This window comes from Sebastes fasciatus, chromosome 13 (genome assembly GCF_043250625.1).
Source record: "Sebastes fasciatus isolate fSebFas1 chromosome 13, fSebFas1.pri, whole genome shotgun sequence".
Taxonomy (NCBI): domain Eukaryota; kingdom Metazoa; phylum Chordata; class Actinopteri; order Perciformes; family Sebastidae; genus Sebastes; species Sebastes fasciatus.
In genome coordinates, this window is record NC_133807.1 from 9,866,950 (window position 1) to 9,892,777 (window position 25,828).

The window sequence follows — 25,828 nt, forward strand, 5'->3', positions numbered from 1 at the left end:
AATTATTGATTTCTTAAGTAAATAGCCGTGTAACAACTGTAAAAACGGTCTTTCACGGATAACGTTATCCGTGAACGACGTCAAGAAGAAGGAGAAATCACAATCCATGCCACAGAAGAGGGGGACACTTCTTGTCAAAATATCTGTCCGGAAAAGAGGAAGAAATCCTGTTCCGTAAACGAGGGAAATCCCTCATTAAATCCTGACGGTCCATCCGATGAAAACAGTGTAAGAAAGTGTAATCAAAGAAAGGTAAATAATGAAAATGAAATAAAGGAAATTGCATGTTTATTTCACACATACGCTGCATAACTTCTGCTCCGTCCTCCCGCCGGATGTTTGAATGAGCGGATACTTTTGCTCATTGGATGAAAAAAATCACCAGGGGCGTGGGGAAAAAAGGGAGGGGAAAGGGGGACTGCCTATAATGACGTCGATGTATCTCATTGGCTCAGGGGAGGGGCGGGGTTAGGGGCGGGTGGGCGTGGTTTCCGGTATGACGTGGCAGCCTGTGATTGGACGCGGATTAGTCACACCTGTCAAAATGAGTTTGACATGAAGTGTACCCCTATTCTCTCTTATGTATCCTAAATCAGTGGCTCCCAACCTGGGGGTCAGCGCCTAATGCATTCTGAGGGCCCCCAGAGGATTAAAGGTTAATCTAAAAAAAATGATTTTTTTTGCCTTTTTCTCATTAAAAATGGCAAGCAAAATACATCTGCAAAAATATTCAGGGGAGAAAAATATATATATATCTTTATTTGAACTGTAATCAATGTTTGGCTACCTTTTCACCAGCTTTGACGTTAAAGGCACTCTATAAGATATCCAGAGCATAGCAGCAAACAACTATTGTCTATGTAAAGATATAGAGTAGCAAAGCTCTGTCAGCTCTGTTGTTGTTGTTTTCACTGTTAGCATTGTAAGCTGCAAGCCACAGGCTTAGCCGTCGCCATGTTGAGAGTCGTGTGGAGGCAATAGAAATGCTCCCAATATTGCATTTAGCATCTTTAATGATATCAAGCGTTCATACAAAATAATATGCACACAGATATACAGTATGAGACAAATATAGGCCTATCACTTATTGTTTTTTTTCCTCAGTCAGGCTGTTGATCGTACTCTTGATCGTATCCTTCCAGGTCGTTGTAAATGACATCTGCGTGGTGTTCCTGACAGGCCTGTACCACCTGTAGGACGGCTGCAAGGCGCCGGTCCAGAGCAGAAAGGTGTGGTTCAGAGAGGAGGGGGGCCACGCCTGCCAGAGGATCCTGGACCAGCGACTCCCGCATGACATCACTCAGACGGAATCCGGGGAGGGACAAAAGACGCAAGCGGAGGAGGGTGGAGCGACGGATCCTACAAAGGTGGGTGGAGAGCAAGATTAAAAGAAATATTGACACCCACATAAGCCAGAATTTTACCCTCTCTGGGTCCTTTAATTGTATATGTCAATATCTTCTGAATTAAATGTATTCTGTACTACATCTTGCAACTTTATCCACTATTTTCTGACTATTTATTTCACCCATCATCTCTCATTGTTAAGTGTGCTGGTCACTCATTGAAACAGACAGGTTTTTGTTTTGTTTTACCTGCAACATTGTTGTAAAGGAGCTAGAATAGATGGCTCATCCCGAGAGTGACGCCCGAACCTGGAAAACATTATCAACAACATTTCAGTCAGGAGAAAGTATAAATATAATGTTACTTTACTTATTTGGCTGTCAGATATAAGTTATACTATAGCCTGTGTTTGTTGTTGTCATCAGATGTTCGTGGTACTCACGCCCGTCCGTTATCCAGATGCAGCAGAAAAGTCTTGTTGCCAAACTTCTCAAACGTCTCATAGTGATGTCTGTCCATGTTGCCTTCAAATGAAAAACATTAACGTTAATTTAAATTATGTCAGAGACATTTTTGTAGACACATAAAGTTAATAATGGCATATATTGATAGAAATTCACGAATACATCCTGAGTGCATTAACATGGGAGATAATACTCTTGTTTACTAATTTATTTACCCATTTTGCATGTTTTTTACTACCTCCTTCCCTTTGCTTTAGTGTGTTATAGAGTTTTTTGTGCATGTACGAACAAAATCTGCAAAGTTATAGAGCACAAAGTCCACGGCAAACTCTCCCCCACAGAAACGCTGCTCCTGAACTGCCTGAAACGCCTTGATTGAAGTTCCGCCTTTTCTTCCATAACATGGTGATGTCACCAAGTAACACATTTGCATAATACCTGCCTAACGGCTACTTTGGCACGCCCTCAAACAAAGCTAGTTAGAGAAGAGATGGTACGGTTGACCAATCACAACAGAGTGGGCCAGCTGACCAATCAGAGCAGACAGAGCTTTTCAGGTGCTCAAACAGAGCCTTTCAGACAAAGGGTGAAAAAATAAAGCGTTTTTAGAAACCCAAAATACAAGTAGGCCTATGCCCCTGAAAATGAGCATAATAGGTCCTCTTTAAAGGAGGACAAAGAGGTCAGTGACCCCCACTACACTGCCTGTAAGCCCCCTTATGTTGCAACCCAACTGACTCCCGGGTCAAGTTTAAACCTTAGAGACTGACCCATGAGGAAGTCCAGTACAGCCATGTCTATGAGGTCCACCAGTCTGGTGCCGTGGTCGTAAGGAGGCGTCTGTTTCACTGTGTCGCAGTAGGCCAGCTCCTTCTCCCACCTGGGAACAACAGTACAAATTAAAGCAGAAGAAAATAGATACTGTTTGAATGTAAGGATGTTTTTTTTTGTTACTGTTAAACAGGATTGTTTGCCATTTTTTTTTATCTACTTAGCCTTGGTGGCTAATGCTAACTATCCACACTTTCTCTCAATGGAATTTATTTAACCTTTCTGACTTAAGTTAATCTGAGACTTTTTGATGTAGGTTGATTGAGTTTATTAGGGTGAAGATACTGAGTATCTATTGAGGCAATATACAGCATGCTTCAGTGTCTTTTGGTCCGACTGACAATGAGGTGCTAATTCAAATAAGCTCAGGTTGGTTACAGAGCCGCAGCCTGAGATAAGGAAAAAGATTATCAAAATAAGACAAAATACCTATAAATGCCACAATAACAACATCATTTGTTGCCAAATCAATCAAATCAAATCCTGCACATCAGTTTGAGCACCTCGGACAGTTCCTGCAGCCCTGCCTGCCTGTCTGGGGGGTCCCAGGATCAGGACCTCGGAGAGAGAATATGACAAACTTTGTGCATAACGTTCTTAAAATAATCCACTTGAGCTGAGCAGGAAAGCAGGATGATGATCTTATACCGGCTGTGCTGCAGCACCTCTTTTCACCCTCTGTCTGAAACACTCTGTTTGACTTCCTGCCCCGCCCCTGGAAAAGCTCAGTCTGCTCTGATTGGTCAGCTGGCCCACTCTGTTGTGATTGGTCAACCGAACCAAACTCTTCGGACTCCGCTCCAGCTCCGCTCTAACTAGCTTTGTTTGAGGGCGTGCTAGTGCTAAACTAGGCGCTAGGCAGGTATTATGCAAATGTGTTACTTGGTGACATCACCACGTTACGGAGGAAAAAGCGGGACTTCAAGAAAGAGGTTTTAGGCAGTTCAGGAGCAGTGTTTCTGTGGGGGAGAGTAACTCCCTTTGGCGTGGACTTTGGGCTTTGTAACTTTAGAGACATTTTACATGCACTAAAAACTGTACAACACACTAAAGGAAAGGGGGGGAAAAGCATAAAAGCATAATAGGTCATCTTTAAACCGACACCCACATGGCTATATGTTCATTGGCTGTCCATACTGGCCATACTTTCTAATGTGGGGGACGTTTTGTGCAAATAGAGTGCATTATAGAGCTCAACTGAAACTAATATCGGAAAGACATTTTTTACTAACTGTACTAAACTGTAAGTTTGTAAGATACCTGCTAGATTTTTCAAAAACTGTCCCAAATCACTTACATTGGAATTACATTAGGAAGGGACCTCTTGTTGACCAGTATGGAGCGGAGGAATTTTTACATAGACCAACATTTTTTTCAATGTGTCATAAGGGCGCGTCAGTATTGACAGTAAAGTAAAAAATGTGAACCCATTCTTATTATTATCGCTCAGACAAAATCTTATCGACTGAAAGTTCATGTTTTTATTGGATGTTAGTGCAGCAAACTGAAATGCATTAAATGTAAAGCATGTTACAATAGCACCCCATTTCACTATATGCTTCATGTAGAAAAGTGAGCAGCTCATGTGATTTATAAAATGTTATTACAAGGCTTTGTTGAATACTCGCTTCTGATTGGTCAATCACAGCGTTCTACAGTTATTTCTGTATAACAGACCGTTGCTATGTACTGTATAACAGACCGTTGCTATGGGTTGCTATAATTTTGTGTCAAATTATTGATTTCTTAAGTAAGTAGCCGTGTAATAAGCAGGATAATGTACAGCTAGCCGGTCATTGTTGTGAAATAAACCCAGACAGCGGAGGGTTTTATTTCACAACAATGACTGGCTCGCTGTACATTATCTCTTACTTATTCACAGTAAGATCAGGAGAGTAAAACCCTTTTCAGTAGCATTATGGAACTCGGGCGCGGTCGCTACACAACAGGAGTATTAAGAAGTTTCCAGGCTTTTCCCCACTTTTTCACTTCCGATCAGCCAGTCTCTGCAGGAGGGCGATGACGGTGTCCTGTTTGGAGGAGAGCAGCTCCAGGGCCGTGGCTACCCTGCCGAGGGACTCCGCCATCCGTACCTCCCTCCTCTCGCGCCTCTTCTCTCGGGCTTCCACCCTGCGGCGAGCCACCCGGTCCAGGTAGGCCTGCTCCTCCTGTCGCTTCAGAAACTCCTGGAACAAAGCGACGCTGGTTCGCTCCTCGCTCCCTTTCTGATTCTGTCCTTCAGTTGTTGCAGATAACGAAGTGGGGATAGATGACGCGAGAGAGGGGGAAGCAGGGGGAAAAGAGGAGGAGAGGCCGAGGAGGTTCTGGTTGTTGCTGAGGCGAAAGGGTATGACGCCTGATGAGAACGACGGAGCTTTACGGCCTACGTAGCGCGATGCGTTGAGGTCTGCGTTGCTAGTCGAGCCGAGGGAAGGGGAAGTTGTCTCTGTGAAACAAGGTGAAGAGATAAAAGATGGAGATGGCCCCATGGTGGCTGGATGAATACTGGTCGCAACAATGTCACTGTTGAGGACGATCAGGGGCTTGAGCTCTGGAGTGTTTGTCGGGCTAACGGTGGCTGTAGCCACTGAGGTAATGGTAGCAGCGCTACCGATGGCTCCTTGACCCGCTGAGTCCACGCCACCCGTCGAAGCAAAGTCCCCATTAGGGCGGATGATGGTGGCGGGCGGCGGAACCTGTGGTTTCGCAGCGATCTTTGCCAAAGGACCAGGCAGCGTGGAACCGGCGTTGCAGCCTTTGTTTCTTTTGTTGTTGACGATCTGAGTGCCAACGGTGTCGCAGAGCGTGGCGTCCATCAGCTAGAGTGAGGGAAGACATACAAAGAGACGGAGAGAGGAAAAAATCATGGATGAATTAGAAGAAATGGATGCCGGACCCCAAGATGGCGCCTATACAATCTAATGAGAATTGCTTGCCTAGCGCAGTTTTACTGGTTTCAGGGTTTACTATGCGGCCCATATGGGCAGTAGAGTTTACGCTCGGCCCGTAGACTTTACATTGTGGTGACGTCACATATTTTTAAATCTCTTTCTCGGCTCGTAGAAAAGTTTTACAAATATAAAACCTCCATGGATCAAAAATTCACAATAGGAAAAGCTATAAGTAAGGTGTCCTGTCAACAGTTTTACAGACGTCTCTTTTACAATGGTGCTCTACTGGTCTCTAGCACTTTTGGTGCCCTAGGTGAAATTCAGATTTGGAGCCCTCCTGCCGCCGTCTATGCCGCTCTAGGGTTAGGGCTCAACCCCCCAGAACCCTAGCCCCATAAACCGCAACACACATCAGACATCACAATTGTTTTAAGACAAAAATTAAGATTTCTATTTTCATAAATAACAATTTGTCCCCTGATATTGTTGGCTTAAAGTCAGTTTCACTACAATTTACACTTTTATTAACAAATAAAGGCAGCCGGGCGGATGAAAAAGTGTGAGAAAGAGAGTTACAGGGGTGAAAATGCTTTTTGGGTCTGCAGGGGATTTTTTTTGCTGCAATACCACAAGTGGCCACTGGAAAGAAATTGGAAGCAAGGCTGAGCAGTGGCAACGTATCCAGGTCTAAGTACACATCTATAGAGGAACTAAACAACCCAAGTTAATTGTGGCACCAAGATCAGGTGATCATCAGTTGATCTCTCAGCACCAGGAACACACCTTCGGCTCTATGCTACTGTCAGCAGTGTAACACTGACTCTGACTACAGCAGTATACACTGCATCAACATGTGGGGAAACCCAAAGCTTGACAGACCTGTTGTGCCTGACTTTGGTTGCCGAGGTATGAAAGCACATTCGCTGTTGTTGGAGGGCGGGGTTTAGCAAACAACCACAACAATTACATCTGTCCTTCATGTGAAATATGCAAAGCTCAGAGACATATCAACATGTTTCTAGAGCTGTAAAACACAGTCTGTATACAGGCAGACCAAGCATCCCTGTGTGGAAATAGAATGCTAGAAGGAAACTACATACATCGAAGAACTCCCAGGACGTTTTAGCGTGGCCCGTCTCCCGGCTGCGGTCTTTAACCCTCTTGTACGTGACAATGAGGTTGTTCCACTTGCGGCGGATCTTTTCAACAGGCAGCACGTGCCCCTTGGAGGCCATCTCCTCCTGGACGCTCTGGAAGAGCTGCGAGCGCTCCCGGGTCTCGTACAGGCCCCAGCGGCGGCCGACTGCCTCGATCAGATACAACACTGCTTTGGAGGAGAAGTCGGAGCCGGAAGGAAGCGTCTTATCTGAAGGAGCAGGCGGCATCGCTGAAGCTGGGGGAGAGGAGAGGACACGGGTGACTGCGGTGACCTGTGGGCTCGCTTAAAAGTGTATGGAGGAGATATATTGACATATATTCAAAATGCCCTGAAAATTTATTTTCTCCACCAGCTTCTTACTAAACACACACTACTTTCTGCCAAAGTTAGAACAGTTTTTGTTGTTTCACATGAGAGATTTTCTCTGTTCTCTTCTCTCTGTTCTCTTCTCTCTCTCACTGGTTTGAAATGGGCGGAGCTTAGTTGGATAAGGTGATGTCACGTGCTCCAATCAGGATTGGCAACATTTGAGTCAGAATCTGCAGACAGTTATTGGGTTGTCGGGAGTTGTTTTTAAGCATTAAAGGGTCACTTTTTATCCAGGTTGTTCAACCTGGACCCTATTTTCCCATGTTTTTGTGTGTAAGGGACTAATAGCGACAGCAATTTCTGAAATTGGTCCAGTATTGACGGAGAACGCTGTAACCGTCAACCGTGAAATGAGCTGCTGGGGCAAGTGATCAGCATCAATGTAACATTACGTTCACTAAAAGTGCTTGTTTTTGCCACTGACAGGCTCAGATTGTTATTATAAGTGTCTGACAACATTATGAAAAGAACCCTACAGAGAAATAAAACCTTTTTTTTTTACCTTTCGCTTGATCCGGTCTGTTTGTTATTGTGTCCAACCCCCGCTCAAGGAGAAGTCGAGTTGTGAAATCTGACTATCCATATACTCTGGCTCAAATAAATACGGGCGGCCATCGAATTCAAAGACCTCATCCACGTTGTCAAAATCATCTAAATATTCAGCCATGACATTGAAAATCTTTTAGATAACAGTAAGCTACGCTTTCTGTACTCCAACACAACAAACTCTGCCCGGCCGGCGCTCACATTTCCACCATGGATGTGTTCCTCTATTCCACTGTTGTCTTTCTGCAACAAATCACCTCGCCAGATTTCATAACGAGACATCTCCTTGAGCGAGACTCTTATCATAATGTCAGACACTTATAATAACAATCAGAGTCTGTCATGGCAAAAACACGCAGTTTTAGTGGACGTAAATGACGGTGCCAGCTTGCCCCAATAGCAACACATTGCGGCCCGTTTAGCAGCTGCTGTCTACAGCGCTCTCCCTCAATACTGGAGTATTTTCAGAAATTGTTGTTCCTATTAGTGAGTTAGACAGAAAAACGTGGGAAAATAGGGTCCAGGTTGAAATAATACCGAAATGACCGTTTAAAATATGAATAAATAATACCTAAAGATGATTTTTAGGGGCTTTATTTCTATTAACTAAATTGTATTTGGAGCTCCAATACATGCCATTTTTGGGATCTGAAAATTATCCTTTAAAGGGACATTGTGTATAATTTGGCAAAATCTAGAAAACGGTACCACGGTTTTGCACTCTGCGGCTCACGTTACCGCAGTTTCAAAAGCGTGTCGGAGAACTACGGTGGCCTTCAGGTAACGTAAAAACTCTAAAGGCTCTCTCTAGAGAGTGTTATTTTCCTATAAAAGGTTTTTGGAAAAGTTGAAAACCTTTTGGTTGACTAATAGTTATGAGAATTCATCATTTCTTACACAGAAAGCTCTTGTGCAGGTGTGTGCATATACTCTATAATGTGTTTTATTTTATTCTGATGACACAGACAATCACAATAGTAAAAGTCTCATTGATCCTCTCACCTGGAGCTATCTTCAGGTAGGTTTTCCCATCTCCCGATGTGGTGAAGAAGCGGTCTGTGCTCACAGGATCTAAAGGCACAGGACAGACAAAAGGCACATTAATGTCAAAACATTTAAAAAGATGTTATACATGCTGATCTGAATTAATTTAGATGGAAATTAACAGCTAAACATATTAAATTCTTCATTTGATGTCCTTTAAAACCAGCTAATGTGTGCACTCACACAGCAGTACAGGAGTAGTTGTGTTGTCAGCCAGCTCCTCTGCAGTCTGATCCACTCCTCCTCCTCCTCCTCTGCATGCGGTATCTCCGCAGGGCGCAGGCGGCTCTCGGCTGCCCACAACCAGCGCAGATGGATTCTCATCGACCGCTTCAGTTTTCACATGCAGAGTCGAGACGGCGCTGCAGTCTCCGTGCAGATCTCCCTCCATGGCTGACACACACACACGCAAACACAAAGCAGCAGACAGACAGCCTGTTTGTCTGCGCAGGCGTTGGATAGGGAGAAAGTTTGGAGCTGGGGGATCTCAGTCGGTGATGAGTTCAGGTTCAGCCTCGGTGTGTGCTGCTAACGTCATGACTCCCGCACGTCGGCTTAGTAATTGTGTCCTTGATGGACAAACCGCCACCCCTCTGTATTTTTCCTCATGAAGGATACAGAGAAATGGCTGCGCTGTCCAGCTCAGCCGACGGATGCGCAGCGTGGCTGCGCAGCTCCCAGCACAGATTTTGCTGCTGGCAACTCTGGCAGTGACGTCAGCTGAGCGCACGTCAAGTACATGTAAACAATAAAGTACAAATAGATACAAGGAAAATAACAAAAAAAAAAAATAATAACAAAGAAGGCAAAACAAAAATAATTGCATTTTCATTTCATAATGCCAGAGTTTGTGTTATGTAAGTTTTATTTTATTAATCTAATATTAGATGAGATGGTGGTTTATTGTTTGAATTTATAAATACAAATGCAGGAGAGTTGGTTTGGTTCCTGACCAGTTTTTTTCTCATGAATATGGATTTTTTTTCAAAAATAATGAATGGTCTATGATATACAGCATATTATTTTTCAACCTTATCTTGACTAAAATACATCATTGAACATATTTATTTCAACATTCATCTTAAGTTTCTTTTTTTTTTAATTTATAAGAAAATTGGCTACATCAATCCAGAACACACACACACACACACACACACACACATACATACATATACAGTATATGTATATTCATATATATGTATATACTGTATACAAACACAAATATATATTTATACATATGTATATATATATATATATACATATATATATATATATATACACACATATATGTATATTTATATTATACAGTATACACATATATACTTTACACACATACATACTGTATATAGTAAGTGAAAAAACAAAAACATGTAAACAATAAAGCTTCAAAACAAGATTCAGTCAGTATCTAACTTTCATCATGTGATTACTCCTAAAAAAGACCACCCATTCTGTACATTTAATAGGAAATACGTTCCCATTGTTTTGTGTCTTTCTAATCATAATTAAAAGTTTAGGTTTAATTTACCTGCTGCGTAAAAGACCCATCAGTCACAGTAGTAGTGTCAGTCTTTTTGTTTCCATTCTGGAATATAGATTTAACCTTTAAGAGGCAGGTTTATCAAAACGAGCCATGTCATTAAAGATGTACACAAACAAATTTGTATTTGTTTTAAATTTATTTTAAAAACAGACGTCAACAATCAACAGAGAGCGCAAATTAATTGTACTTTAAATATTGTCGTGACATGGAAATCCTGTTGGATATATTGCATGATGCAAAACTGCTTTAGACCAATACAATACATACATTCAAAATAAATACATTTTGAAACCCTCATCACATGTGGTGTTACAACAGAAATGAACATATGGCAATAAAAAAACACTATAGATTATAACAAATTATATTAAAAGTCATATAAAATGCCGCCATTGTACAAATTCTTGTATTGAAGAAAAACTATTATGTAACACTGAAAGTGTTGCAAGTAGTTTGTTATACCGCACCCTCTGTGAGTAAACCAGATAACTAATAGGAAAAATTAGATTTTTTTAATGCATTGTAGTAGAATTATACAATATTTAAATGTGTTGTCATAATTAAAGTAAAAGTCTCTTAACTTCTCTTGATTAGCAATTATTTCTTTTGAAATATTTTAACCAGATATGAGGTAAATGTCAAAAGGGATACTTACAGATGTTTAACCTTTTCCCAGTACCTACTGAGTGTGAAAACTGAGCACTGTTTATCTATTCACTGATGTTGAACACACTCTTCATTTCTCCGTCAAATAACTCCTTCAGTCTGTTTCCTGCCGCGAGGTATTCAGCATTGTCCTGCAAAAGAACATAACACACCATTTCACTATATTGTATAAAAATGAACCTTAACTGTTGATGGAAACCTCTTAGTACCACATGTGAAAATGGTGAAAACTCCTAACGCTGCATGTCATCTAGAGGTTTGTTTTCTTACTCGGTTGTATGAAGCACAGTTGGTGAAAATAAGCTGGACGTCGGACACAAACTCTCCAACGGTCTTGTAGAGTTCATCCTGGAGTTTGTCTGCTATGTTACCCAGCCACATCGGAGTCTTGATCACCGTGGAGTAGTTCTGCAACTGTGGGTACCGAGCAGAAATAAATGAAATACTCAACACTTTGCAATACCGCTGTCTTTTGTTTACATAGATTTCAGACTATCATGAGCAAAAACCTGAAGCTAGTGTGAGTCCTCCAGTAGCCAGATCATTAAAGGGCCGGTCCATTATTATTTTTTTGTAGTTGAGGTTTGTATATCACTCTGTAGCTTCCCAGTGGTGTTCCTTATATATTCAAATCCAAACATTCACATTTTGGTCGAAGTACGTATGTTTTAGTGTCTTAATCTTTTTCCCGCTTGACCTGACGTAGGTTTCTGCATGATGATGCTGCTACATATACAGTAGATATACATCCTTATAGTCAGTGTATTACCTACATAAGGGATAATGAACAGCGGGCTGGTCATTGTTGTGAAATAAACCCTGACAGGGTAAAGTGGAGGGGTGGACCCCGACTTGCGCCCTGAAGGGGTTTATTTCACAATAATGAATGGCTAGCTGTACATTATCCCTTTTATTACACGGCTACTTACGAAAGAAATCAATAATTTGACACAAAAACGGTCCTCCAGAGTCCGACATCGGAACTGCGTCCATAGCAATGGTCTGTTATACATAGCAACGGCCTGCTATGAAGAAATAACACACCATACAACCCTGTGATTGACCAATCAGATTTGCGTATTCAACAGAGCCGTGTAAGAAAGTAACATAGATAGTGCTCGGCACGTTCCCAGTCTGGAGAAGCAGACATGAGTACCGGCACAGAAGCTAAACAATGTACTGCTGTGTGGACGCCACGTTAGTTCAGATCCGAAAGTCACACAATGACACAAACAAACTGATCGATACAGCGGTAGACCAGCAACTCCCGTGTTCTGAGAGGTAAAATGACTGTTTTTGTGAATGTAGTCTGGTGGCTTTGAAGATAGCGATATAAAAGCTTCAGTTCCCCGTTGGAAAGGGCTGTCTGATGGCGAGGTAAAGCTGTGAAAATATTGTAAATATAGCATACATACTGATATTGATTTTTTTTTAGGTCACTAAAATACGATTTTCTGCTGCTCCCGTCCACAGCTGCTTTACCTCGCTGTCAGTCAGCCCTCTTCAACGGGGAACTGACGCCGTTATATCGCTCTCTTCAAAGCCACCAGACTACATTCACAAAAAACAGTAGTTTTACCCCGCAGATCGCGGGAGCACGCAAACAACCCCACTTCAAAAAATCAGGACGAACCCTTTCAGTTATTTCCAAACTTAGCACAGGTAACGTTGACTCAGCTAGTGCTAGCGTTCACATTATTCATTACCTTATTGATTAGCTTACTGTGGAAACCTACGTCACTGATTTTTGCTAACAGCTGAGTGGGCGTTTCCATTTGAAAAACCCCCCCCAAAAAACGGAAAAGAACGCTGATGGCCCTTTAAGTGTACTTTATTTGCTATAAAATAAACAATTGACACTATTTGTCAAGATTTTGAAGACAGAAACAGGTGCATGGGAATAGCAGAGAAATACACTTACATGGAGGCATCGGTTTGAAGCAAATCTTTGTTCCTCAGCGCTGGACAGATACAGAAGGAGATACTGGCATTGCTGTTGGTGTAAGGAAAGAGGGATGAGTGACGGCTGTGTGACAGAGAGACAGGTGTTAGGATGTATAGACAGAGAGTCACGTTGTGCTCACCAGGATGCTTTGCAATATTTGGCGAGACATGACCGCTTCTCTTTCCAGCTCGTCCCTGTAACTCGACTCTCGGTAGGTTCTGAATACACAGAACGTACACATCCATTTACTACCGTCCCTGCTCACACACACACACACACACACACACACACATACAAAAGTAAGATAAAATGCATACATATGTAGGGTCTGGCAATTATCAATCTTGAACAAAATGTCAGAAATCTTCATTTTTGTTTCACTTTAACCAAGTTAATCTCGCGGACTAGTGTAACATGAGTGTTTAGGTCGGAATTTATCAACTTGTTTTGTCATTTAATGAGCTAAACTACCCCCTGATAAGGGCTAATATATATATGTATATATATATATATATATACATATATATATATACATATATATATCCACTCACCGGCCACTTTATTAGGTACACCTTGCTAGTACCGGATGGTCTTCTGCTGCTGTAGCCCATCTGCTTCAAGGTTCGACGTGTTCAGAGATGCTATTCTGCATACCTTGGTTGTAACGAGTGGTTATTTGAGTTACTGTTGCCTTTCTATCATCTCGAACCACTCTGCCCGTTCTCCTCTGACCTCTGACATCAACAAGGCATTTCCGTCCACAAAACTACCGCTCACTGGATATTTTCTTTTTTTCGGACCATTCTCTGTAAACCCTAGAGATGGTTGTGCGTGAAAATCCCAGTAGATAAGCAGTTTTTGAAATACTCAGACCAGCCCGTCTGGCACCAACAACCATGCCACGTTCAAAGTCACTTAAATCCCCTTTCTTCCCCATTCTGATGCTCGGTTTGAACTTCAGCAAGTCGTCTTCACCACATCTAGATGCCTAAATGCATTGAGTTGCTGCCATGTGATTGGCTGATTAGCTATTTGTGTTAACAAGCAATTGAACAGGTGTGCCTAATAAAGTGGCCGACGAGTGTATATATATATATAAGCCCAAATTTGGTGACCTCTAGCACATTCTAATGCCACTATTTAGCATCATAGTTAATTTTTACATATTTTAATGAGTTTGCTTGCTTGATGGTAACCATGTAATGAATTATTGTAAAGGAGAATAAGGTCACAGTGACCTTTGACCACCACAATCTAATCAGTTCAAGTGGTCCAAGTGTACGTTTGTGCCAAATTTGAAGAAAATCGCTTCAGGCGTTCCTGAGATATTGCGTTCACAAGAATACGGATAACCTGAAAACATAATGCCTCTGTCCACAGCTGTCGCCGGTGCGGATGCATAAAAACAAAGAGCTAAAAGATGCTAAATTGGTCATTAGAGCTCAGGGGAACTGCAGAGTCAGGTGAAGATTTTTTGTGGGTTCATCACTATAAACAATATCTCTCACACGTAATCATTTGATGGAAATATTGATAAATGTAGCTTTAAATTTCAAAAAGCAGCATCTTCATCTCTGGGTTTGATGAACACTCACCCGAAAATGGTGTCTTCTAAATGAGGCAGGTGACATTTCTGGTGGAAGGAGCGAGGGCAGTGATCGCACACCACCAACTCTTCTCCTTCTTCAATTTTACAGATGCTGCACTTGTCATCGTTTTTCTGACTCACCTGCCAAGACGGACATGACAGCAACTCTGATTACACACAGTTCAATTACATGTTGCATCTGAGAGAAAAAGGTTCCTTGTTCATAATAATATACTGCAGCTCATAGTGAGAGACACAGGTTTTGGTCATCACATTGTTTATGCAGAACAAAGATGAATATGGAATGAGGGAAAACTGACTGATGAACAAACTTACCAGGTCGGTAACACTTGGTTTGCAATTTCTGTAGGTACAGTTCGGTGAGTCGATACTCAAGATGTTCGCCTGAAATAGACGAATCAACAGCGTCTTCCTCTTTGTTTCATAGTTTAGGTCTTTTAGGCTTGACAACGAATCCTGTGGCTCTCTCATTACCCCCCCCCCCCCCCCCCCCCGGCTACATTTCAGAGCTGACACACAATTTCATGAAACTGCATCACTAATGCCATAGTTGACTTAACCTGTGTATACATATTTCTGTCTCCATCTCTTTACATTTGTTTCTAAATCAGATGCTAGTATTTCTCGGCTCTGTAAATTAAATAACCTCACATTTAGTTTTTTTTAACCAGCCTACTGGAGACGCCTACTGTAGCAGGAACTACCACAGAGGACGTTTTGAGTACTTTGCCGGGTGTTTTTATTTCTGTCTGTGGGACAGATTTTGTCACCGTTTTGTGCAAGATGCAGTCATGAAACTGGTGTGTAGTAGGCTTGTTGCGGTAGTGTTACACGGTGGTCGGGCACACACCGATTACATTACATACGCCACCTTCCCAACCGTTGTTTTGCTTTTTTACAGAAATAAAACCCATTTAGTTCATTTTGGCGTATCAGCGCCGTGTTATCAATAGATAGTCGGATAACGGACGCTACAATCTGAAAGTGAATACATCTTAAGGAGTCAGCTCAGACACACACACGGGACGAGAGAGTTGACGGACTGTGAGATGGCGGAGGATTTGGTGTCGAAGCGAAAAGAAAAAGCGCCTATTTGGAAATATTTCAGATTTAAACCCAATGCTTTAAGAGAACCATAACGTTAATGAGGCAATCGCCGCGAGGAGGATGGAACGGTCACAGCTGGTGTGCGTTTATTCTGTAATTATCTCTCTATATAGTAGTTTTTATTCATAGTGGCGGAGTCCGCCATTCCCGCACTGAATAAATGAAGAGCTGAAACAAAAGAGAAAAGAGGTGCTGCAGCACAACCGATATGAGAACAGCACAGCTTGTAAACATTTTCTAGTAGAAACCCAAGTATGCACCTGAAAATAATATAATATATAATAGGTCCCCTTTAAACCACACTTGCTGTTACCATGGTAGCCACAGGTGTCACCAAATCGAACAGGACTGAAATCTTAAGGATTAACTTTCTCTCTCTCAGATTGCATCACACAAACACACAAACACACACCTTCCTGCCGCTGTCACTGCTGGCTTGTGGCTGCTGCTCAGGCTGTTCCTCTCCTTGTTCATCTGTAAAGGACACGTGGAAAGTGTGATTAACATAACCGTTGCTATGATACTGGGATATATTATATATTTTCCTCATCTTCATCTTCATCTTTATCTTCTTCTTCCTCAGACACTAAAAGCAGGGAGGAGGTGAGTAGCCACTTTCCTGTTGCTTATATACAGTATATCAATCATTTCTCCTCCTTTAGCAGTTAAAGCTGCAGTCAGTAACTTTGAGCAAATATGATAAGACGTTAATTTTATAAAACTGTCACTATATCCTGACAGTAATGCATGCGAGAGATAATCTGTGAAAAAATCATGTTCCTCTGTCCCCTCCTCGGGCTCCTAATGGCATTCAAATATTTCACATTGCACCCAAAGGAAAACAACCAATCACTGCTTGCGAAACTTGAAAACTCAAAACAAGCAGTCAAGCAAGGCAGTGCTGATCAAATATGGATAAATATTCTGTAACTGTAATGCCTATTTCTTGCGTAAAATGTTTTCAGAAACATCTTATACTGCGTCTCAGTATGCTCCGTTTGCTCTGTGTTTTGTTTTTTGTTTTTGTTTAATTGCTGTCTAATTTGTTGCGTCTGTAAGAAATGTCCTTGTATAAAGTGTAAGATGATGACTGCCCTGAAAACTATGCTTCTGATTCTGTGGATTATTGGCCTCCGTGGAAAATGTTTGTCGGTGCAATTTTCAACCGCACACCTGAGTGGCAACATGGACAGGTGTGGCGAGGAGCCGTGCCTCGCACGCTCGTACAGTCGAGAGACTTTGCTGGAGCTACAACCCGAGCTGACACGGGAGATGACATCAAGCCACGCCTACCATTCGATGCTGGATAACATCCCTCCGGAGCTGATCAGAACGAATAGGAAAAAGAAAGGAGGAAAAAGAGGGGGTATTCGGAACCGACTACGGCGGAGATTCAATCGGCCACCTCTTCCGTCTATTGTTCTTACAAACCTGCGCTCGCTGAGCAATACAGTGGATGCCATACGGACATACACAAGGTACTGTAACAAATTTCGTGAGGCATCATTGTTATGTTTCACGGAAAGCTGGCTACAAGCTACAATGCCCGACTCTCTCTTTGAAGTCCCGGGATTCACTCTTGTGCGGGCAGACAGGGATGCGGACTCTGGAAAAACTCGGGGAGGCGGTATTTGCGCGTACATAAATGATCTATGGTGCAGATCGTACTCAGTAAAATATAAGATCTGTGATCCCAATGTAGAAATTCTTGGCATGACGTTACGACCTTTTTATTTACCTAGAGAGTTTGGATGTATACTGCTGTTTGTTGTGTACGCGCCTCCCTGCGGCAAAGCGTCCCAGGCGGCCAGCACCATAGCTAACTGTGTTCATGAGCTACAACTCAGCCACCCAGATGCACCGGCTATAGCGGTGGGGGACTTGAACCAGTGCCACTTGGAGACTGTGTTACCTGGGTTTGAACAGTATGTTAAGGACCACACAAGAAAAGACAATATCCTGGACAAGTGTTTTGTAAACGTTAAAGGTGCTTACGTTTCCAAGTGTAGGCCACCCATATTAAATTCCGATCATAACATTGTGCACATGATTCCAGTGTATAAGACCAAACTCAAGGAAAGTAAACCAGAAAAGAAAGAGATAAGGACATGGACAAATGAAAGTAGGGAGCAACTGAAAGCCTGTTTTGATTGGACAAATTGGGAAATCTTTCAGGAGGGATCACTAGAAGAAATGACTACAATTACAAATGATTATACTGTATACATTTTTGTGTACAGCTGGTGGTCCCTACAAAGGAGATTAAAATCTATCCAAATAATAAATCATATGTGACCAGGGACATAATACAGGTAATAAATACAAGGAAAGTGGCTTTCAAAAACAAAGATTATGGAGCACTTAAACAGACAGGAAAAGAGCTCAAAATCAAATTGAGGAAAGCAAAACTGGCACACAGACAGCTTCTGGAAGATGCCTTTAAAGCTAACAACTCTAAAAAGGTGTGGGATACCATGAAATCTATGACAGGAATGTCATCTCCAACTAAACCTATTGTGACAGATAATGAATTTTGCTTTGCCAACGACCTAAACACTTTCTTTACCAGATTTGAATCACTAGACAATTCTGATAAGTGCACTGAAATACTTAAAACTATCATACCAACTACCTCAGACAGAATTGTCATCACTGTCGAAGATGTTAGGAAAAGTTTTCGGTGTACAAATTCCAAGAAAGCTGCTGGACCGGATGAATGCAGCGCATTCCTTCTCAAGCTGGCACCAGTGTGGCAACCAGTCTTTCAGGCTTCTGTAGACACGCACACTGTACCTCTGTCATGGAAAACTACGCACATAAAACCTTTACCCAAAATACCATGTCCTAAAGAACACAAGGATTTCAGACCAATAGCCCTTACCTCAGTGATTATGAAATCTCTAGAAAGAATTCTGCTCCAATATCTTGTCAGTACAACAAAAGACAAACTCGATCCATATCAATTTGCATATAAGCAGGGTTGTGGTACAGAAGACGCTGTTGCCACTCTGGTTCATATTATTACGAAACATTTAGACAAACCAAAAACCTATGCAAGAGCCCTTTTTCTAGATTTTTCATCAGCCTTCAATACAATACAGACAGACATCTTGGTGCCAAAAATGGTCCAGCGGGAACCCTTTCCACTGCCATCACGACCAATGTCGGGGCCAGATATAGATCTATATCTATATAGATCTATATCTATATCTATATCTATATCTATATATATATATATATATATGCAATGAATTAAAAAGAATGAATGACGTTCTTGGTGGGATAAGTCATATATTAAAAGACCTTGTTGAAAAATAAATGTTTGTCTCAACTCACCTCGTTGCTTTACATTCTGTGTATCTCATCTAAACAGCGCCGTATAGCTGCTGCATTTGGCTCATTGTTAGGTGTGCCAGGGTCCGGTTCATCCATCTGTAGCTCCAGGGGACACAGGCTCACCACGGTGGTTTGCCACATTGTGCAGCACGCAATTTTGTTTTTGGCACGGTGGTTAAGGCATGTCATCTCTGGAAAATTAGTTTAAATGTGTTTTTGTTGTGCCTTTGTGATGTTAAACATTATGCGCAAACTAGTTAAGAAATATGTGGGTTTTTTTTTTTGATCCCACATCATAAATAAAGCTCAGTAAGTTGAGTGGAAAAATTATTTTTACACATTTAGCAAGTTTCAGTACTTTGTAGTTTGACACTGCCAGATGACAGAGTTTGGAGGACGGCCCGCACATTCTCACGACTGGTCTAGAGTTTGCGGCACGGTACGCACATTCTCACGTCACGTTGATTTTTATACATCCCGGCGTGAGCGTGAAACACAGCGTACGCAACATTTTAGTACGTGCGCACCGTTTATACATGAGGCCCCAGGTCTTTTGGGGCGAGTAAACAAATTCTTCTTTTGTTTTTTACCTCTGTGATTATGAGTGTCCTGCAGTATTGCTATACTACATGGTACAAGAATTTGTCAACTACTTTAAAGTCAAAACTGCTCCACCAAATGAAAATCTGCTCAAAGATTGTAGGTCAACCTCTTGAGAAATTCTATGAATCAGCCCATCATAATAACATCTTAAGGCTGGCTAACAACATCGTCTCTGACCCCAACCATGTTTTGAACAGTGAATATCAATTGTTACCATCAAATCGGAGATACAGGGTTCCACGATTTAATAAGGTTAGACTGAAGCACTCTTTTGTACATCAGTCAATCCTTAAACTAAATATAGAGCCTAATCCCAGATCAAATGTGCGTTAAAGGGCCCTGAATATCGTCTTCTGTGATTGTAATGTTTAAATGTTTGTATCCTTGTTTATTGTCTTTGTCCTTTCTGTGATGTTGCAAACGGAGCTGCTGTTATGCAAAACAAATTTCAGACCTGTCTGACAATAAAGTATTATCGTATTATCGTATCGTAGTGTACTGTTTAGCTGTAAAATGAGAAAGTTTGTGACCCGGCAGCCATGTTGAAAACAATCGAGCCAAAACCAAGCACTGCCCACCGGCCGGAGCAAACGGTCTCATTTTACAGCTAAACAGTACACTACAAGATGATTCTCAAAACATTTGAGGCAAAGAAATAGGCATTACAGTGACAGAATATTGATTCATATTTGATCAGCGCTGCCTAGTTTGACCATTTGATCGGAGTTCGCGAGTTTCACGAGCAGTGATTGACATCTGCTTTTAGAGACTGCTCGGCTCTGATTGGCTGTTTTCTTTCGAGCATGTTGAAATCTTGCAAATGCCATTAGGAGCACAGGAGGAGGCAGAGGAACATGATTTTTTTCACAGATTATCTGTCTTATGCACTACTCTCAGGAAATAGTCAAATTTTTTTTAAATTACTTTTTATCATATTTGCTCAAAGTTCCCGACTGCAGCTTTAAGAAGCCCACTCTGCCTGTTTTTTTTCTCAAATATGTAAACTTAAAACTCTAAACGTCATATGTGCTGACTTGGATGGAAACAAATTAGATTAGACAGATAGATCTTGTAATAGCTTGCGGGGAAGCAGCACTCTCTCATAAGCTAACAGAATTCTCCATATATACTTCTGTAGTTTAAAAATCTGAGTTTTGCACTAATTCAACGAACCTGTAACTACATCACCAGATGGGAACAATGATGTCTTGGCCTAGCAGGAAGAAGAAGAAGAAAAAAGGATCAGGATCACTAACAACAAGAAGATATTCCACAAAGTCAGAATTGATTTATTGATTTGTTTTTGTTTTTACCTTTTTACACTTTCTTCTGTAATTTCCTGCTTTCAGGTGACCGTCCTGCAGTGGGATAAAAAAAATAAAAAAAACAGAAAATAAATCGATTTTCACAACAAACTACGTGTGAAGTGATCTGACGAGGGGCGCTAACATGGCCGATGTTAAAGAAAAGCAAGTCATGACTTCACACAGTCTTGTTCCATGTGTATACTCCAAATTCACTTTTCAACAAACCTTTATAAGTTTTCCCAGGGAGGTGTCCTTACATCGAATGCTCCACTTCCAGTTCTTGCAGCTCTTCCTTCCCGCAAACGTCTCAAATTCTTTGGGAGTAAACCACTGTTTCTCGACCGCAATGCACTTCTCCCCTGAAACATTCATAGGATTGGGGATGTGTTAATGTCAACCATTAATCACCTGCTGTCACTATCTTTCCCCTGTCAGAATCAGATGTGAGAAGTTTCATTTTTCAATGTTTTTATATAAGAAATTATATTCCATAAAATCTGATTAAAGAGGACCTATTATGCTTTTTCTATTTTCTTTAGTGTGTCATATAGTTTTTTGTGCATGTAAAAGGTCTGCAAAGTTACAAAGCCCAAAGGACACGCCAAAGGGAGTTACTCTCCCCCACAGAAACACTGCCTTTTCTTCCGTAACGTGGTGATGTCACCAAGAAACACATTTGCATGATACCTGCCTAGCTCCTAGTTTGGCACGCCCTCAAACAAAGCTAGTTAGAGCGGAGCTGGAGCGGAGTCCGAAGAGTTTGGTTCGGTTGACCAATCACAACAGAGTGGGCCAGCTGACCAATCAGATCAGACTGGGCTTTTTGGGAGGGTGGGAGTAGCTTCAGACAGAGGGTGAAAAGAGGTGCTGCAGCACAGCCGGTATGAGAAAAATAAAGATTCTTTTGAACATTAAAGCATGAAAACATGTTCTAGTGGAAACCCAAAATACAAGCATGCAGCTGAAAATGAGCATAAGAGGTAAATATCTCTAAGCCTGGTCCTAATTCACTTTTTTGTGTTTTGACAATGATGATAGTATTTATTTTTCATCAGATTCAGTCATTGAGTCATAGACTGTGTATAAGAAGTGGACGCAGTCACTGTGACATCACCCAATGGTTTGTGGACTGCTGTTTTGAAGCCTCGAGTTCGTCATTTTGTCCGACGCCATCTTGGTTTTTGGCAACCAGAAGTGACACGAGAGGGTGGAGCTAAGTACAACTGAACGCTGAATTATTAGGCGACCAAAAAGGTTATAATTAACTTTCATGAACTGAAAACACACTGTGAAAGCTTTAAAGTTGTAAGACAAAAACACGGACAACTCCCAGACCGGACATCGCTGTGGTAGCGACCTGTCAATCACAAGGCAGCCACGCCCTAAAGCATCCCCTGCTTTATGGTCTATTTGACTACAAACGGGATCGTAATTTACTAAATGAACATCATGCTGTATTGAAGAAGACTTGAAACTAGCGATTGAGACCATAAACTCATGTTTACAATGTTTACTGAGGTAATAAATCAAGTGAGAAGTAGGCTCATTTTCTCATAGACTTCTATACAATCTGACTTCTTTTAGCAACCAGAGGAGTCGCCCCCTGCTGGCTATTAGAAAGAATGCAAGTTTAAGGCACTTCCACATTGGCTTCACTACTCAGACCCGGAGGTAGCCCACTGGTTTTACGTACCTTTAGCCAGTCTGTCTTTGTTCAGTGTCCCCTCCTTTTCTCCACAGGTCACAGGGAACTGGTGCTTAAACATGGTCCAGGTCCAAATGTCGTTCTTCTCTCCCTTCTTCAGTGGAGAGGCTGGAAAATAAAAAATAATATATATGTTGACTCATTTGTTCCAAATGAGATTTGAGACATACAGAGAAATGTAATTTAGAGAGTGCATTTTTCAGCAGTGAAACTTTCAAGTAATGTATACAGTCATGTTAAGAAAAGTAAAGCATAAGAAGGAGGTGACTTACAGAAGGATATTTTTTGGGACTTTTTCCTTGGAGACGAGCAAGATGATGGACCGGCCTGCTCTTCCTCATCATCGCACACGCTCTTTTCACTCCTCAGTTTTCTCTTCTTTTTCACTGAGCTCGCTTGATTCTCCTCCCCCTCCTCGTCATCTGAAAGATCCTTCCTTTTCCCCTCGTCCGTCTCTTCCGTTTCCACCGTCTCGGGCTCTTGTGTTTCAAAATGGAAAGACCCTGCCATGGTTACAGTAAATATCAAGTACACACATCATGGACAAATGGCAGTGAAAGAATGACGAGAGAAGTCTTAGGCTGTGTTCAAACTTACATACTAACATAATGTTATATAAAAAACATTATTCACAAGCAAATTGCATAAACAGAGTAAGCAGAATCACAATCATTAGAAAAGGCTGACCGTCCATGAGTCTGTTGCGCAGCTCTCGCAGGGTTGGGTACTGGTTCAGGATGGTCTCCCTGAAGACGCACCTCCAGAAATCTTTGATGCTCTTTGATCGTTCTTTCTCCAACCAGTCCAGAATCCCATAAAGACCTTTCTTAATGTTGTCTTTACTCTTCATGCGACTCACCTCCTGCACATACACAATAGTATGGGGAAAATGAGGGTTTAATGATTCTACAGTAGCCTAACTTATACACGTTTTTCATGAATACTCAGATCTTTTAGTTAAAGTAGCTAAGTTAAGTAAAAGTAGCAATACCACAGCGTAAAAAGTACAAAAGTATTGACATTAAAATATACTTAAAGTACTAAAAGTAAAAGTAGTCATTATGCAGAATGGCTCATTTCAGAATGATGTGTATTATATTATTGGACTATAATTATTGATGCATTAATGCGCTCATCACTTTAATGTTTGAGCCGGTAAAGGTGGAGCTAATTGTAAGTATTTTATATATTAATGGGTTGCTTAATCCATAATAATATATCTTAATTTATTGTTGCTTTATATTTTGTATTGAGAATCAAAAATCTGCAAAGTAAGTAGTAACCAAAGCTTTTAAATAAATGTATTGGAGTAAAAAGTACAATATTTGCCTCTGAGATGTAGTGGAGTAGAAGTATAAAGTAACACAAATAAAGTATAAGTACCTCAAACGTGTACGCAAGTACAGTAGTTAAGTAAATGTACTTAGTTATTTTCCACCACTGCCCAAAACACATGTTAATGCCAGGTATAAACAGGGCGTGACAGCAGGGTAAGAAAGGACAACAAATTAACAGTGAGATGTGAAATGTCTCAATTTGCATTATAAAGCCAGACATGTATTGTCCCATCATTAGTCTCCTCACCATTTGGTTATAACCAACAACAGATTGTTTCAAAGTCCCCGCTATCAGGGTGCAGGACGGAGATAGAGACAAGAAAGAAAGAGACAGAGAGACTGCTCCATTGTGTGTTGTCCTTTTCTTCATGCTGGCATGAATGTGACCTTAAATCATCGGTGTTGTCTCTGAAGTAAAGATTCTTTCTTGAAATTGGACCTGAGTGAAGTTTCTTCAACAGAAAGATTTCTCCCTCAGAAGTCACAGAGAAAGATTTCAATGGTGTCTCTTTAGTGTGAGTTTCCCTTTACTGGAACACCTTAATTAAATATCGTCAACATTCGTTTTCAGATGTTCCGTGATCATTTTAGCCTCCTCTGTATTTCCAGATTGTAGTGTTGTGGATCATTCATTGCAACATTTAACCTGATTTTCATCACATAAATAAATAAATAAATACAGTACATAAAAAATAAATATAGAATAAATGCAAAAATAAATACATACATTTAAATATTAATAAAAATAAATACCTAAAGAAATAAAAGGGAAAATTGAACAGAAGAGTAAATAAATAAGGGAATTAATACAAAGATAAATATAATAATTTCAAAAATATCAATTTATATCACATTTTATCAATTAATTAATTGCTACATTTATTTTTCACATTATTTTTGCGATAATTAATGACGGATTTATTTATTTATTGAGTCATTTATCTATTTATTTTTGGCAGGCCTTCATTCAGACTAGTGGAAAGAAAACATCTAAAACACAATTTTAGGTGCTTATTTTCTAAAAATTTTCTCTTTACGTCTGTAGATTTCTCCTAAATTTACCAAAAGTTAACATTAGTTAATGCCTCATTTGCATATTTAAACATAAAATTAAAAAAAAACAATTCCGATACAAAAAATAACTGACTTAATGTACTTAATATTATGTATGTAATGTATATGTACTTCAATGTTTCATTCCCAGTCCTCCTCCTACTACTACACTACTAGGACATGTGTCGCTTCCTATTTCCGCGCTCTCTCCTGTCCGGCGCCTACTTCATACAGACGGGACCGTGTATGAGGAGGAGGAGAGAGTGGGTGAGGAGGGTGAGGAGGTTATAGCATAATAACAGATGCGTAGTAACAGTTCCTCACCTTGTAGTGGTCCTCTGGGACCAGGTCGTGGTCCCGGAGCTGGTTGAGGAACATGTGCGGGTTCTCCATTGAGGACATCTCGGTTTTATGACGGCGGAAGAACCGCAGCAGATCGTCCTTCTTCAGCCAGTCCATCGGGTCCATCGGTGGTGGGCGACTTCAACCCAGAGAGTCTCTGCACAAAAACACACCCAGAGAGAGACCAGGACTGCTCCAGATGCCTACAGATGTTATATGAGAGGCTCCCTCTCTCTCATGCAGTGATTCACTTTGCACTGAACTGTCCTGCTGCTCGACAGGATTTGAACACAAAAACTAAATAATGAGCACCAAAGTTCACTGCAGTGTGTCAGAAATCACAGTCAGCAGCAGATTTAAAACTAAGCGGAAGGATGTCCAGTAGACGTTTCTCTTGTGGATCTACCTACTAATGTTTTCTCAGTTCCTCTTCTCAGCAGCAGTGGGCTCTTCCTGGGCTCCTGACCGGTCCCTCCTCCTCCATCTAGTGACGTTTAGAAAGTGAAAGTTAAAAATTTTCTGTTGGCAAAGTTTCAGTTCTGGTCAGTGGCTGCAGGGGGCATCATCATCCACCACAGAGAGAGATCCTCTTTTATTAGCATGTTTTGTCTTATTATTTACATA

The 25,828-nt window shown here is 41.2% G+C and overlaps 3 protein-coding genes across 5 annotated transcripts; all 3 read right to left on the reverse strand.

The window, feature by feature from the left end:
- Nucleotides 1-995: 995 nt before the first annotated feature.
- Nucleotides 996-2,709, reverse strand: LOC141780208 (pseudokinase FAM20A-like). Its single transcript, XM_074655348.1, has 4 exons — nt 2,582-2,709; nt 1,790-1,871; nt 1,596-1,655; nt 996-1,359 (listed from the first exon to the last, which is right to left on the reverse strand). Exons 1-4 carry the CDS (start codon nt 2,604-2,606, stop codon nt 1,101-1,103), a joined length of 426 nt encoding a protein of 141 aa, XP_074511449.1. The 5' UTR covers nt 2,607-2,709; the 3' UTR covers nt 996-1,100.
- Nucleotides 2,710-4,100: 1,391 nt separating this feature from the next.
- LOC141780202 (uncharacterized) lies at nt 4,101-9,304 on the reverse strand. 2 transcript variants are annotated; one of them, XM_074655340.1, is made up of 4 exons: nt 8,835-9,304; nt 8,610-8,678; nt 6,634-6,899; nt 4,101-5,461 (listed from the first exon to the last, which is right to left on the reverse strand). In XM_074655340.1, the coding sequence occupies exons 1-4, from the start codon at nt 9,040-9,042 to the stop codon at nt 4,628-4,630; spliced, it is 1,377 nt and encodes a 458-aa protein (XP_074511441.1). In that variant the 5' UTR covers nt 9,043-9,304; the 3' UTR covers nt 4,101-4,627. The 2 variants fall into 2 exon arrangements, with proteins under 2 accessions (XP_074511441.1, XP_074511440.1); XM_074655339.1 differs by having other exon boundaries at nt 6,634-6,926.
- Nucleotides 9,305-10,311: 1,007 nt separating this feature from the next.
- Nucleotides 10,312-25,608, reverse strand: LOC141780200 (nuclear body protein SP140-like protein). 2 transcript variants are annotated; one of them, XM_074655336.1, is made up of 14 exons: nt 25,187-25,608; nt 23,160-23,334; nt 22,745-22,975; nt 22,461-22,580; nt 20,993-21,126; nt 20,774-20,818; nt 20,634-20,673; nt 15,934-15,995; nt 14,730-14,798; nt 14,401-14,534; nt 12,945-13,023; nt 12,782-12,853; nt 11,131-11,274; nt 10,312-10,991 (listed from the first exon to the last, which is right to left on the reverse strand). In XM_074655336.1, exons 1-14 carry the CDS (start codon nt 25,328-25,330, stop codon nt 10,905-10,907), a joined length of 1,536 nt encoding a protein of 511 aa, XP_074511437.1. In that variant the 5' UTR covers nt 25,331-25,608; the 3' UTR covers nt 10,312-10,904. The 2 variants fall into 2 exon arrangements, with proteins under 2 accessions (XP_074511437.1, XP_074511436.1); XM_074655335.1 differs by having other exon boundaries at nt 12,945-13,062.
- Between the last annotated feature and the right edge of the window lie 220 nt (nt 25,609-25,828).

Excerpts from the sequence above, each read along its gene's own strand:
- LOC141780208 (XM_074655348.1), bottom strand. The coding sequence starts at position 2,606 with ATGGCTGTACTGGACTTCCTCATGG. Across the intron at positions 1,872-2,581 it reads TGTACTGGACTTCCTCATGG|GCAACATGGACAGACATCAC; the intron begins GTCAGTCTCTAA and ends TTTCATTTGAAG. Across the intron at positions 1,360-1,595 it reads CCTTTACAACAATGTTGCAG|GATCCGTCGCTCCACCCTCC; the intron begins GTAAAACAAAAC and ends CCACCTTTGTAG.
- LOC141780202 (XM_074655339.1), bottom strand. The coding sequence starts at position 9,042 with ATGGAGGGAGATCTGCACGGAGACTGCAGCGCCGTCTCGACTCTGCAT. Across the intron at positions 8,679-8,834 it reads AACTACTCCTGTACTGCTGT|ATCCTGTGAGCACAGACCGC; the intron begins GTGAGTGCACAC and ends CTGTGCCTTTAG. Across the intron at positions 5,462-6,633 it reads CGTCCTGGGAGTTCTTCGAT|CTGATGGACGCCACGCTCTG; the intron begins GTATGTAGTTTC and ends CCCTCACTCTAG.
- LOC141780200 (XM_074655335.1), bottom strand. The coding sequence starts at position 25,330 with ATGGACCCGATGGACTGGCTGAAGAAGGACGATCTGCTGCGGTTCTTC. Across the intron at positions 22,976-23,159 it reads GCGCAACAGACTCATGGACG|GGTCTTTCCATTTTGAAACA; the intron begins GTCAGCCTTTTC and ends TAACCATGGCAG. Across the intron at positions 10,992-11,130 it reads ACTGTGCTTCATACAACCGA|GACAATGCTGAATACCTCGC; the intron begins GTAAGAAAACAA and ends GTTCTTTTGCAG.